Source organism: Castanea sativa, chromosome 5, assembly GCF_040712315.1.
Source record: "Castanea sativa cultivar Marrone di Chiusa Pesio chromosome 5, ASM4071231v1".
Classification (NCBI taxonomy): Eukaryota; Viridiplantae; Streptophyta; class Magnoliopsida; order Fagales; family Fagaceae; genus Castanea; species Castanea sativa.
Window position 1 is genome coordinate 48,107,071 of NC_134017.1, and position 13,928 is coordinate 48,120,998.

A 13,928-nucleotide genomic window follows, 5' to 3' on the forward strand; every position below is an offset into this window, starting at 1 on the left:
TGTCTAAGGTTGTGAAAAAATAAACCTTACACATACATGTTAGCATGAGATGAAAATCAGATCTGAAAATTCTGATTTCGTAGATCTTGACAGATTCAGCTTCTGTCGATCTGTCGAGCTTTGTTCTTAAGTCTCAATAGATACTGTTTCTCTCGAGGTTTTTGTCGAGCTTTAATGAACAACTTTTCTTCACTTATTTCTTGGTTCAATCTTCATGGCTTTAATACTTGGCTCGAACAACATGTTTCTTGAAGTACTAAACCTATCCTAGATCTACCAAATTACAAGTAAAATGCATTTTGTCAAAGGATTAGCCAAACACTTGGAAAGCTTTGGAGATTTACCAAAAGAAGCCGATAAGGCTTGGTGGATGCAATTGGGTGATATTGCGGGATCCGAAAAGCTAGTGAAGACAAGACTCCGAGTCTGTTGGTAGCAAGAGCTTGGAAGGCTCAAGTACATTGGGCAAATTAGGCTTGGAGGGTCTTTTGTTATTCGTGTACTTGAACTTGTTCACTAGTGGATCGATTTCGACTTGAAGGGTTGCCGAGAGGTTTTTCGCTGAGTTCTTCAGTTTCATCTTCGATAACACGTCTTGGTGTTATCTTGTGTTTGCATCCCTCTTCTCTTACTCTTTAAGCTTTACATTTATTGTTGCTTGCTTGCTTATGGCTTAGAGAGTAGTGTTACCAGTTTATTGTGCTTTATTTTCTCTTGTTCCGCATTTAGATAAGTTAAAGTAAATTATTTTCTCTTGTTCCGCATTTAGATAAGTTAAAGTAAAAGCAATTAAGCTATAATTTAAAATTAGAGGTCTAAACAAGCACTAGTGTTTTCACACTAATTGAGCTTTCAATCGGTATCAGAGCAGTACACTTATATTGGTTTAATTACCTAAGTGTGATCCTTGACCCTTTGTTTGTTTTGCATGGATAGTGCTTTGTATGCTTCCTTGCATATTTTGGATGATGTTTATTGTAACATGCCATGTGTTTGTGAAAATGCCTTTATGAGTATTTATCTTCATGCTTGTGATGACATGTTACATGAATCTTTGGGTGTTGTTAAAATTCCAAATGTCAAACTCATGAAGAAAAAAGATAACAAGTTTCATGAGAATTTGAGCAAGTTCATTTGTGAAAAGGATGATTTGATTGCTAAGCTCAATGAATCCAACAAATTGGTTGAAAAGTGTAAGAAACTTGCTGAAAATTCTCTTGAAAAACTAAAGGAGTTCGAATGTTTGAATGTGGACTTGGATGCTAAACTTTTTTTGTCTAACAAACTTGTTGATGATCTTAAATGTGAAAATGAATCTCTTAAGATGCATGATATACATGATAGATGTATGCTGGGCTTGACCTGAGTTGTCATGATAGATGTATGTTAGGGTTTTGGGATGATTGATGCCATGCTGATTGCTAGATGTATGCTAGTGTGTGTGTTAGTATAAATAACAATATTGAATAAGCCTTTAATGAGATTAAGACAAAAAACACAATGGCTGGAAGCCGACCCACGGGTCGGGTGGGATTAGGTGTCTAACACCTTCCCATCCTCAATACCTAAACTCTAAACCCATACTCTAGTAGTAAGAAAAGTCCTTCATTGTAAGGGCACTATATTTATGGTTTCTAAACCCAATATATGTGGTGACTCTATTAGTCCATAACGATGGATGAGATCGTCTCAATGAGAGAAGAGGAAATGAGACTGAGAAAGGAAAAGAGGATGGTTGGGATTGGGCTTTGTGAGAGAGGAAAAGAGAGAGGCTGGGATCGACCTGGAGAAAAAAGAGAAGAAAAGAGAGGAAAAGAAAGAGGCTGAGCTAGTTGTGAGAGAGAGAGAGAGAGAGAGAGAGCAAGAGTGTGTGTGTGTGTGTGTGTGTGTGTTGTGTGGGTTTAATTCTAATTTTTTGGGTTTGTGTGTGTGCTTAATTTTGTGTTTGTTATCTAATAAACAAAATGTCAAAAAATTGAAAATGTTCTTCTTGTGTTTAAATCTAGATTTGTGTTCTTGTTATTCTTGTTCAATATAAACTTAGATCTCAATTTATGTTATTTTTGGTTTTTAATTCTTTTTTTATTTAGTTAAAATTGATAAATTAAAATTTTAAATTTAGATGTTGATGTGACATTTTTTAAATGCCAAATAAAATTTTTTATTTATTATTATTATTATTATTATTATTATTATTATTATTATTATTATAGGGGTGATAAATCCAGTATTACATGTATATGTGCCTATTAGGCTAGAGGCCCAATCCAAGGATATTAAATAGTCCGAGGATGGGGAAATATCTACCTAAGAGGCCGTATTGGTGAGTAAAGAGGTAAAGTCTGATCAAGATCATCCAAGAAGATGGTCCGAGGAGGAATCCTTTCTCGGCAAAATCAAGCCGAGGTAGGAAGGTGTGGCCCACCATCCAGAAGCAATGTTCTAGGAGATCCTGTAAGTAAGGGTATACATCGTGGATGCATGGGATAAGGAAAAGGCTATGAAATATCTAAGATAAAGCTGCTTTCATTGCATTAAATGCTCTGCAGCTAACTCCCTAGCCGTATTAATGAGGAAGTGATGCTTGAGCATAAGAGTTTAGCCCTACAGCTACTTTCAAAGACTTCAGGGAAGGGCTGATGGGACAAGTATCCAAACCAATAATCTAATCCATACGTGGAGGATGTAGAGAGGAAGAAGGATGATATAAAAGAAGGGGGAGACATTCAAGGAAGAGGAGATAGGAGAAACGAAAAAGGAAAACACTATAAATTGAATATTTGTAATCTGTTTTTAAGAAAGGAAAAATATAAGAACAAGCTCCTCGGCTCGAGTCCGAGGACAAATTTCCATCATAGAAACTAGTCCATCTTTGTCATTTTGTGATCTTGGGCCACTGCCTTTGTTAGCTAAGCTCATAAGAAACTAGATTTCAAACCCACTCTTTACAAATTTATTGTATCGGCTCTTTGGGCCTATACCATTCCTATTTTTGGGTTTAGGTACAATTTGTGACCTTACAATTGGTGCCGTCTGTGGGAAATCTTGGTGTTTGTTTGAGTTTAACATTCAACTATGGTAGGTTCAGGTCCTCACCAGGCGAAGTTTATGGGGGTCCCAACGTCAGGAGCGTTCCCTCAATCTTGAGTGAGGCAGAAACCGGGAGGGGAGTGCACATACTGCCCATACTAGCAAGAGTCAATCATTGAGTGGAAGTTGTGCCTCTCATGCAGAGCGTGCTAAAGCCATGCAGCTGGAGATCGATCATTTGAAGAGAAAGCTACGCCATAGGCAACGAAAAGGAACCCCCTCCACTTCTGACCCTTCTTTTGGTGATGATGGAGATAGTAGCTATAGGCCCAGATCAAGAACTCCCCCTAGTGAGTCATATTCGTGTGAAGGGGATAGCCTGCTTGACCACAAAAAGAAAAGTTTGTCTTGCAAATGCCTGGGAAACGACGCTATGAACAGGGCGTTGAACCAAATTGCTAAATCACCTTTCACATGCCGTATTGAGGAGGGTAAACTTCCTCGGCAGTTCACTCAACCAACGTTCACCTTGTACAATGGACGAACAGGCCCTGTAGAGCATGTGAACCACTTCAATCAGAGGATGGCCGTACCCTCCAGGAATGAAGCTTTGATGTGCAAAATGTTCCCATCCAGTTTGGGACTTGTGGCAATGAGGTGGTTTAACAGCTTGGGAGTAGGTTCTATAGATTCCTTTAAGGGACTTGCCCGGGCATTTGGGTCCCGCTTTATTACGTGTAGTAGGGTTCCTTGGCCCTTGGACTCCTTGTTGTCTATGACTATGCAAGAAGGAGAAACTTTGAAAATGTATTTAGATATATCTTGGGAGACGTTCAATGAGATTGATGGGGATTTTGATGATGTGGTCATAAGAACTTTCAAGGTCAGCCTGCTTGCCAAGCATGGTCTGAGGAAATCATTAACAGGAAAGCCGGTTAATAATGTACACTGGCTTATGGACCGCACTGACAAATATAAGAGGGTCGAGAAGGATTGACAATGAAGTAAGGGTAAGGGGAAGATGGTCCCTTATGACAGGAGGGACTTCAGGTCGAATCAGTTCAATAATAATCGTCAACGGTGAGATCTGGGCAGCCAGAGGGTGTTGTGGCACCACAAGCAGTTAACTTATTTTTTCGAGAACTAGTGCATCAAATCCTGGAGAAAATCAAGAATAAACCTTTTTTCTAGTGGCCAAACAAAATGGGAGGGGATCCCACAAGGTGTAACCAAAGTCTTCATTGTTAATACCATCAGGAGTGATGGCATACTACAGAGGATTGTAGAACTCTATAGGGGTCACTTGGAGCAGTTTGTATGAGGAGGTAAGCTAAAGCAATTCATATACCATCCCGTTGGACAGGGCGGCCAGGCAAGGTCAGGATTTCAGAGGGATACTTCTTCAAAACCACCTATAGGCATAATCAATGTTGTTCTTGCCACACCAAGAAGAATTAGTTTCCACCATTCCATGGTAATATCTGTAGCCCAGCCACTTGAAGGAGAATGCTACCCCGAACCCAAAAGGAGCAGAACGGATGGCCGACCAACACTGAGTTTCTCTGATGATGACAAGCCGGGTACTCTACAACCACACAATGACGTATTAGTGGTTACCCTTAGGATAAGAGGATACAAGGCGAAACGAGTGATGGTTGATTAAGGTAGTAGGACGGAAATTATGTACCCAGATCTTTATAAGGGTTTAGGGCTAAAACTGGGAGATTTAACCAATTATGATTCACCTTTAATAAATTTCCATGGGAAACTATTTATACCAATGGGTAGCTACCAGTGCAAATTGGGACGGTAACAGTAGATGTCAACTTCATAGTGGTGGATGTTTTTTCCCCCTACACAGCTATTGTGGCAAGAACCTGGCTTCATGCCATGAGAGCTGTCTCCTCTACCTTGCATTTGAAGGTAAAGTATTCGTCTGGTGACTAGGTGGAAGAGCTGAGAGGAAGCCAACCTATGGCCAGGCAGTGCATGATGGTCGCTGTTAGGCACTAAACCGAGGCAGAGTCTTCGACGTCAACCAAGAAAAGTTTGTAGCAATCAAAAGAGCCAACATCAATTGGCGTTACGGCAGAAGGGACGGAGTGTGAGGAATTGGAAAGAATTATAATAGTTGATGATAAGGAAAAGTATTTTCAAGTCAAATCTCAACTACTTCCTCAGGAGAAGGAAGAGTTGATGATGTTCTTGAAGGAAAATATTGATGTGTTTGCCTGGAACTCTTATGAGGTTCTTGGGGTGGATCTGAGCTTCATTTGCCATCATCTGAACTTTAATCTAGCTGTAGTACCGAGGAAACAACCACCTTGATGTTCATCCTAAGAGCATTCCGAGGTTGTCAAAGAAGAGGTGATCAAGCTCAAACAGGTCGGAGCTATCAAGGAAGTATTTTATCCTAAGTGGTTGGCTAATATAGTGGTAGTGAAAAAGAAGAATGGGAAGTGGAAAGTATGTATAGACTTTACAGATTTGAACAAGGCTTGTCCCAAAGAGCCTTTCCCATCGCTTCGTATAGATTAGTTGGTGGGTGCCACTGCTGGGCATTCTTGGATGAGTTTTCTAGATACTTTTCAAGGTTATCACCAAATACCTTTGGCATTGGATGATCAAGAGAAAACAACCTTCGTCACTTTCACTGGAAATTATCATTACAAGGTAATGCCCTTTGGTTTAAAAAACCCAGGGGCTACTTATCAAAGGATGATGACCAGGATGTTTGAGCCAAAACTAGGTAAAACTATTGAGGTCTATGTGGATGACATGGTAGTGAAGAGTAAAGTGGCGTCCGCGCATGTGGGAGACCTAAATGACACCTTTCAGAAACTAAGAAAATATAAGCTGCGCCTTAATGCTTCTAAATTTTCCTTTGGTGTGGGATCAAGTAAATTTCTAGGTTATATGGTCACTTATCGTGAAATTGAAGTTAACCCTGCGCAGGTTAGAGCAATTAATAGCTTGCAGCCACCTTGGAATCCCAAGTAAGTTTAGAATTTGACAAGGATGATTGCTGCCTTAAACCGGTTTATTTCTCGGTCTACGGACAGATGTAGGCCTTTCTTCCAATTGTTGAATAAGTGGAAGGGATTTGAATGGACCAAGGAGTGCGCTTTAGCCTTTCAGCAGCTTAGAGTATATCTTTCTCGACCAACTATTATGTCTCAGCTCGAGGTGGATGAAGTTTTATTCGCCTACATTGTTGTGGCTCATCATGCCGTTAGTCTGGTGCTGATACGGGTTGATGGTGGTGTACAGAGGTCAGTTTATTATGTAAGTAAGTCATTACATGAGGTCGAGATGCATTATTTATCGTTGGAAAAAGCTATTCTAGTAGTGGTGCATGCTACGCATAAACTTCTCCATTACTTCCAATCCCATACAGTTGTTGTTTTAACTCAACTTTCTCTTAGGTTAATACTTCAAAGCATCGACTACATGGGAAGGATTTCCAAATGGGGTATCATCTTGGGAGCTTTTGACATCAAGTGTATACCTCGTACCTCGATAAAAGGCCAAGTCCTTGCTGATTTGGTGGCTTAATTCGCTGAGCCCTCGTTAGAAGAAAATGCCAAGATGTTGGGCATGGATGAAAAATTAGTTGGCACAATCTCCCTAAAGGAACATCTGTTGTGGAAAGTGTATATGGATGGCATTGCAAATAAAAAAAGGATCAGGAGTGGGGCTGGTTGTGATCTCTCTGGAGAGAATCGTTATTGAGAAATCTTTGAGGTTGAACTTTTCAGCCACAAATAATGAGGCCGAGTATGAGGCTCTCTTAGTAGGGATGATTATGGTTCAAAGGATGGGAGGAAAGATGGTGGAGATGTTCTCGGATTCGAGGCTGGTTGTAGGCCAAGTAAAAGGGGAACTAGAGGCCAGGGATCCGAGGATGCAGGAGTATTTAAACTAGGTTCGACATTTACAATTAAAGTTTGAGTCTTTCATCTTAGTGCAAGTCCCCAAAAGCAAAAATACCCATGCAGACTCTCTTGCCACGTTGGCAACATCCTCGGCACAAAGCTTACCTCTGGTTATCTTGGTGGAAGACTTGTGTAGACCTAATGAGATGAATGGGAATGCAGTCTGTGTTCATCAAACTCGAGTAGGGCCTAGTTGGATGGACTCCATTGTGCTGTTTCTTAAAGAAGATGTCTTACCTGAAGAGAGGTCCGAAGCTGACAAAGTGCAAAGAAAGGCTCCTTGATTTTGGTTATCCAAGGACCAAAAGCTGTACAAACGCTCTTTTTCTGGACCATACCTATTGTGTATACACCCTGAGGCAACCGAGTTACTATTGGAAGAATTATATGAAGGAATTTGTGGAAGCCACATAGAGGGTAGATCTTTATCTCATAAGGCACTAACCCAAGGGTAATGGTGGCCAAATATGCAGAGAAAAGCACAAGAGTATGTAAAGAAGTGCGATCAGTTTTAGAGGTTTGCTCCGAATATTCATCAACTAGGGGCGTCCTCAATCCTCTGTCTAGTCCTTGGCCTTTTACTCAATGGGGCTTGGATATTGTAGGACCTTTCCCTAAAACAACAGGGAATAGGAGATGGCTACTGGTTGGCATAGATTACTTCACTAAGTGGGTTGAAGCTAAGCTATTATCAAATATTAGGAATTTAGATGCAAAAAAGTTCGTCTGGAGAAATATCGTCACCTGTTTTGGAGTTCCTTGTACCCTCATCTCAGACAATGGCCTTCAGTTTGATAGCGAGTCCTTTAGGAGATACTGTTATGATTTGGGCATTACAAACAAATATTCCACCCCGGCTTATCCACAGGAAAATGGATAGGCTGAGGCTGTCAACAAAGTAATAGTGAATGGGCTCAAGAAGAGGTTGGATGATGCTAAGGAAAAATGGGTGGAAGAGTTACCACACATTTTATGGATGTATCGTACTACACCTCAAAGATCAACAGGCGAGACACCCTTTTCAATGACCTATGGGGCCGAGGCTATAATTTCTCTTGAAATTGGTTTCCCAACATTGAGGACGAGCTCTTTCACTCCAGACAATAACGATGAGTTATTGGGAAGAAGTTTGGATTTGGTTGAAGAACGAAGAGAAAATGTCATGATTCAACTGGCGTACTATTAACATAAGCTCAAACAAGGCTATGATTCACATGTGAAGTTCAGGCCACTAGTGCCAGGGGATTTGGTATTAAGGAAAGTGTTAGGTACTGCAAAAAATCCGGCATGGGGAAAATTAGGGCCTAACGGGGAAGGGTCATATCGTATTACCTCGGTAGTAGAGATAGGGGCATATTATCTAGAAGACTTAGATAAAAAAGTTGTACCACGCCCATGGAATGTAAATAATCTGCGAAGGTATTATTATTAATAAAAATCCTTCTTATCATATGTCGTTTATAATATTTCATACTTTCTTTAAGTATCAAATAGAATCTTGGCTATCCCTGGCTCCTCGGATCACATGTCTTGGATAAATTGATATTTCACAACATTTTTCTAAGTATCATACAGAACCTTAGCTATGCTTGGCTCCTTGGACCACATTCCTTGGGTAAATTGATATTTCACAACATTTTTCTAAGTGTTAAACAGAACCTTAGTTATGTCTGGTTCCTCGAACTATCTACTTTGGGTAAATTAACACTATAAGTTATTTTTCTAAGTATCAAACAGAACCTTAGCTATGCCTGGCTCCTCGGACCACATACCTTGGGTAAATTGATATTTCACAACATTTTTCTAAGTGTTAAACAGAACCTTAGTTATGTCTAGTTTCTCGGACCATCTACTTTGGGTAAATTAACATTGTAAGTTATTTTTATAAGCATCAAATAGAACCGTGGCTATGTCTGGCTCCTCGGACCACATACCTTAGGTAAATTGATATTTCACCATATTTTCCTAAGTGTTAAGCAAAACCCTTTGGTTCCTCGAACCATCCACTTTGGGTCAACTAACACCTAAGGTTGATCTTGATTATGTTTAGCCATTCTAATTGCATATCTTGGGGACTCCCAAAATAGTGATCTGAACAGATGGGAGTTCATGAGCATCACTTAAAGCATCTGTGAGTATATCTAGCCTATCTGTTGTCTGGTCAATACCTGATTACTTCCTTAAGATTATAGGTCTATAGTGAATGATGCGAATGATTGTTCTGTTGAGATGTATGGATTTTGCAGTTACAAAAGTGTTTTGCTAACTTGGTTGACTTACTAACTTTTGATTCTGTTGATTAATTAGAGAGGAATCATCATTTATGCAAATGACAAATTTAGGCATATGTCATTGTCCTACTAATTAGGTACCAAGCAAAATAGAAATTATACGAGGAAAAGATACAAACATCATAAACATAAAAGAAAAACTTGTCATTTTTAATAATCTAAAGCCTTGTGAAAAGGAAATTTACTTACAAGATATCTAATTACATTAATAAAAAATAAAAAAAAAACTACTAAATCTAAAAGAAGGAACAAACAAGGACAAGTCATGGCTTTGTCTTTCTCACAATTTTGTCCTTGGAAGTCTTTGAAGGATGGTTAAGAGCCATGCTATCAGAAGCAAGCCTTTTGCCCTTTGGGTCCTCCTTGGTGGTGATAGGAAGGGTTGCTAGGACAATTTCCATTGACTGGGTAGCTCCCTTCTCCTTGGCAAGCTCCTTACGGGCAGTGGGGGGCTGAGCAGCATCATAAGCCACCTCTTTAGTTGTTTCAGTTGGTTGCCCGGTGGCTTCAGGCTGCTTTACCTCCTTGGACTGATGTCCAGTGGAAGGAAGGGCTTCAACTGAGTTGTCCTTTCTAGCATCTGCTCCCTGGGAGGCAGTATCAGCCTTAGGGATAAATGGAACAGAAGCCTAGATCGCTGGGGGATAGTAAACATTTTCTGTCCTCTAGAGGACAGAAGAGGCATCAACCCCAACCTGGGTAAGTGCCTCACCTTCAACCTGAGGTTTTCCTCAGTCTTAGCCACACTAGCCTCATATCCATCCTACTCGGCTTGATCCCTTGCCTTCTCGGCTTCCTCTTTAGCCTTTATTGCTTCTTCATTGGCTTTATTAGCTTCCTCCTTGGCCTTCTTAGACTCCCTCAGACTCTTATTGAGGGCCTCTATTTATTTCTTCACTGCCGCATAGTCCTTGTTGGCCTGGCGAAGCTGCAGATGATGAGTCTCAACCTACTTCTTAGTCATCTTTAGAGCTGCCTCGACGCTCTTTTTCTCGCTTTCTGCTAAGTTTAGCTGGGGAACGACCTCTTGCTGCTTCTTCTCTGCCACCTTAAAGGTCTTCTGGGTGGCAATTCGCTTGGCTTCCTTATCCTTCATTGCTCTGTGTGAGGTGATAATTATCTCCTTAGCCCTATGAGCAGATTGGACGACTTATTCACAAAAATAAAAAGGAACAAAGGGGCATAGTCAGGTCAGAAAAACTAAGTATAGACAAAAAGTTTTTTTAAAAAAAAAGAGTGAAAGGTGGAGAAGAGTTGGATAGCAATCTTACCATGGCAAGCTCCTTCTTCAACGTCATGAAGACCTTATGCTTCCTCATCTGCCCCAGCTTAGCCATATCTTTAGGCAACAAAAGAGCTTACTCTAATGCGTCAACGCACGTAGGCAACAGTTCTTGAGTCAGAACTTCTAATGGAGGTGTTGACTGCGACAGCATGATCATCTAGGATCATGGCTGGAGCCTAAACCGGAGCAAATGCAGGGACTTGAACCTCAGGCCTCTTCTCCAAGGCCATCTGAGATGTGCAGGGCTGCTTGGCCCTTTTTTGGGGCTCAATTTCCTTTGAAGGAAGACTTTTTCCCCCCTCCACCACATCTTTGCCCTTAGGCTGATCCCTTTTTCTTTTGAGATCAGCTTAATTGGTACGTTGGGGCTGAGTGGGTGGAAGGGAGGGAAGTTTGGGCTATTTAGATTTCCCTAGCTCTTGGTCCTTGGGGGAGGGAGATTTGGTCTTGGCCATCTTACTTGGCTTTTGACCCCCCACCTGGGACTCCATTCTATCCTTGAGGCTCTGTTTGGTTCTACGTTGGGTCCCCATTGCACTCGGACTGATGGTTTCTTCTTGCGAGTGATTTACTTGTTCTGAGGATGTGATGCTGAGGTCACCGACTAGACTTCCTGGGGAAGAGAGTAGATCGAACGCTTTAAAGTCGTCCTTGGAGTTCGAAACTTCAACTACTTCCTCCTCTTCCTTGATAATAGGCTGGGAGGAGGTTGCTTCACCGGTTATATGTTGAGGTGGAAAAGGTATTGTAGGGATGCCATCTGGTATAGGTTGTGTGGTAAGAGTACCTTTGGGGATAAGAGTGCCCTCAGGAAGAAGGAAACCCTCAACAGCAACACTTATCCGGTGTAGGCATGGATCTTTTACTCTGATCACACACTTCGACGCTTGGAAAGATTTGGAGAAGGGAGTGTAGCCTAGGATCAAATGTGCTGCTCGAACTTGATTACCGGTGTGAATGAACACTTCAGCTTTCAGTATCTCGTCTAACTTCGGCTGGTTGACAAGACTTAAGCTCGGAATAGCAACGCGTTTGTCTGTAAAACCATCAAGAAAAACAGGATTAAATCAAAAGAAAATTTCTATATAGACATAAATTAAAGAAAAAGAAGAGGGGGTGATTATAAATAGTTGACCTAAACCTAGAGGCCCCCCTGGTTCCCCTTCACTCGTCCGACAGGGGAGGCCATTGTGCCATTCCCCAGATACAATCAGAAAATCTTTTTTTAGGCCTTTGTTGGAGTCGGGGAGGCATTGAATGAGTCTAACCTTAGGATACCTAGATTTTAGGTAGTATCACTGCCCCGTTAGATGATGGAGATTGTAAATCCAATTAATGTCGTGATGGGTGAGTTCCAAACCCATCCTTTCATTGAGCGCATCTACACAACCTAGGATTCTAAACATGTTTGGGGCGCATTGGGTTGGAGCTAATCTATGGGCTCTAAGATAATCCCTAGTGACTGTCCTTATCAAGATTTTCATCCCTTCCTATATAAAAGTGATTATCGGGATTACTACTTCTCCCTCCCGCCTTTTCTCGTGCCATTCTCCTTCCTTACAGTACCTAATGGACACCCCCGGTGGAATCCTATACAGAGCTTTAAACTCCTCTATTTTTTCCTCAGAGTCAACCAAAGAAGCAAATCTACCCATTTTCTAAGGAGGTTTGAAGGTAATAAAATGGTAAAGAGAGGGATGAGGAGCCGAGGAGAAAAAGACAGAAAAAAGAGAAGTAGATGAAAAGAAAATAAAGGAGGAGACTATGTAGACTTACACAGGACAGACCACTCTCCTCGGATTAGTTCTTGGAAGCTGTGAAGGCACGAGTAGGTTAGGTAGATGTGCAGGTTCAGCGTATGCAGTGGCGACTCCAAGATTTTTTTTAAGGGGGTTTAATAATGATAGAGCAAGAAATTTGTCATGGGAGTAAATAAAAAATAAAATGATTTTTTTCCTGTACATACAATTTCCATATTATATACAATAATCTAAAATAGTATTCTGAATACAATTCAGTATATAATACAACTATATTGTACAATAATATAAAAAAGTTATTAATAGTTTAAAGATTAGTAATACAACAAATATATTAAATAATTAATCATACATTTTTGTCAAATTAATAATGACTTATTATATTTATATGTATGATCAATTAAATAAAAATATATGATAAAGAAGGATACTAACACACCTAAGAGTAGAACTAGGAGTAATGTGAAACAAAGAAAATAAATAGTAACTAATATAAGTTTTTACTTTTGAAGTGTATGGCTTTTTTTATTTTTTATTTTTTTTATAATCATGTATGGCTTTTATTTATTTTTATTTATTTATTTTGATGAGCATGTATGGCTTTTTAATCATACATGTGACCGCTCTCTTGGAATTTGAGCAAGTACTAAAAAACTTCTTGGACTTAAAAATCTATAGAGTATTTATCAAACAATTTGATCAAATAAAGAGAAAAACTAAAAAAATACATAAGAAAGAAAGAGAGATAAAGAGAATGGGAAAGAATCACCAATTTAGATAGAGATATATTGGTTGTAATAGTAGTGTAATTTTTTGCTTATGGAGAAAAAAAGTGCATGAAAAAACAACTTCATTTTGCTGTCAATAGTAAAGTAAGTCAGAGTCCTGCAGAGAATATACATATATACTTTTAAGAAATGAGCAAAAATGAAACTTTTTTTTTTAATAATATTCAATACACAATATGTTCACAAAAATTTTATAACAAAATCTAGGTGGTAAGTTGTTAATGGTAGGTAAAAAGTGATGTTAATTATGGGTCCAAATAAAAACCAATTAAAACTTGTCATATAACATTTATTGTGAAAATATTGTGAAAGTAGCATTAAGATGGCCATATTCAAATTTATTTTATTTGGCTTTAAATAAAATATAGGGTCAGGTGTTCAAAATTTTATTTTAAAGGGTCAAAACAAAAGTTAAAAAAATTTATATATATAAAAATTTTTTTTGACAAGTTAGGAGGTTCATTTGAACCCCCTGGTTCTAACATAGTGCCGTCCCCGAGCGTATGAGTGCAAAAGTGAGATAAGAAATTGATTTAGACAATTTTCATATCAAAGAGGAGCTGCAAGCGGGAAAATTCCCGCTTGGGTTTTGATAAAATCCACAACCGTTGGATTTAACATCACGCCATACAACGTGGGGGACATAAAGGCGTAAAAATTTAATTGTGGACATGTCTCGTGTGTAGAAGCGTTAGGAACGTGCCTCGGGTAGTTGAAAAGGCATATGCACAGTTAGATATGATGTATGACGGGCCGGAACAATTATGGTGAGAAATATTGAGATCCTCCTTTCTTCTCGAGGAGCCAGAAATAAGAATCTCGAGGGGCTATTGTAGGGA

General features: G+C 39.7%; 1 protein-coding gene across 1 annotated transcript; it reads left to right on the top strand.

Annotated features, from left to right (window-relative positions):
- Nucleotides 1-3,247: 3,247 nt before the first annotated feature.
- On the top strand, nt 3,248-4,027 carry LOC142635322 (uncharacterized). The gene has a single exon (XM_075809503.1). The coding sequence runs from the start codon at nt 3,248-3,250 to the stop codon at nt 4,025-4,027; it is 780 nt and encodes a 259-aa protein (XP_075665618.1).
- The last annotated feature ends 9,901 nt before the right edge of the window (nt 4,028-13,928 follow it).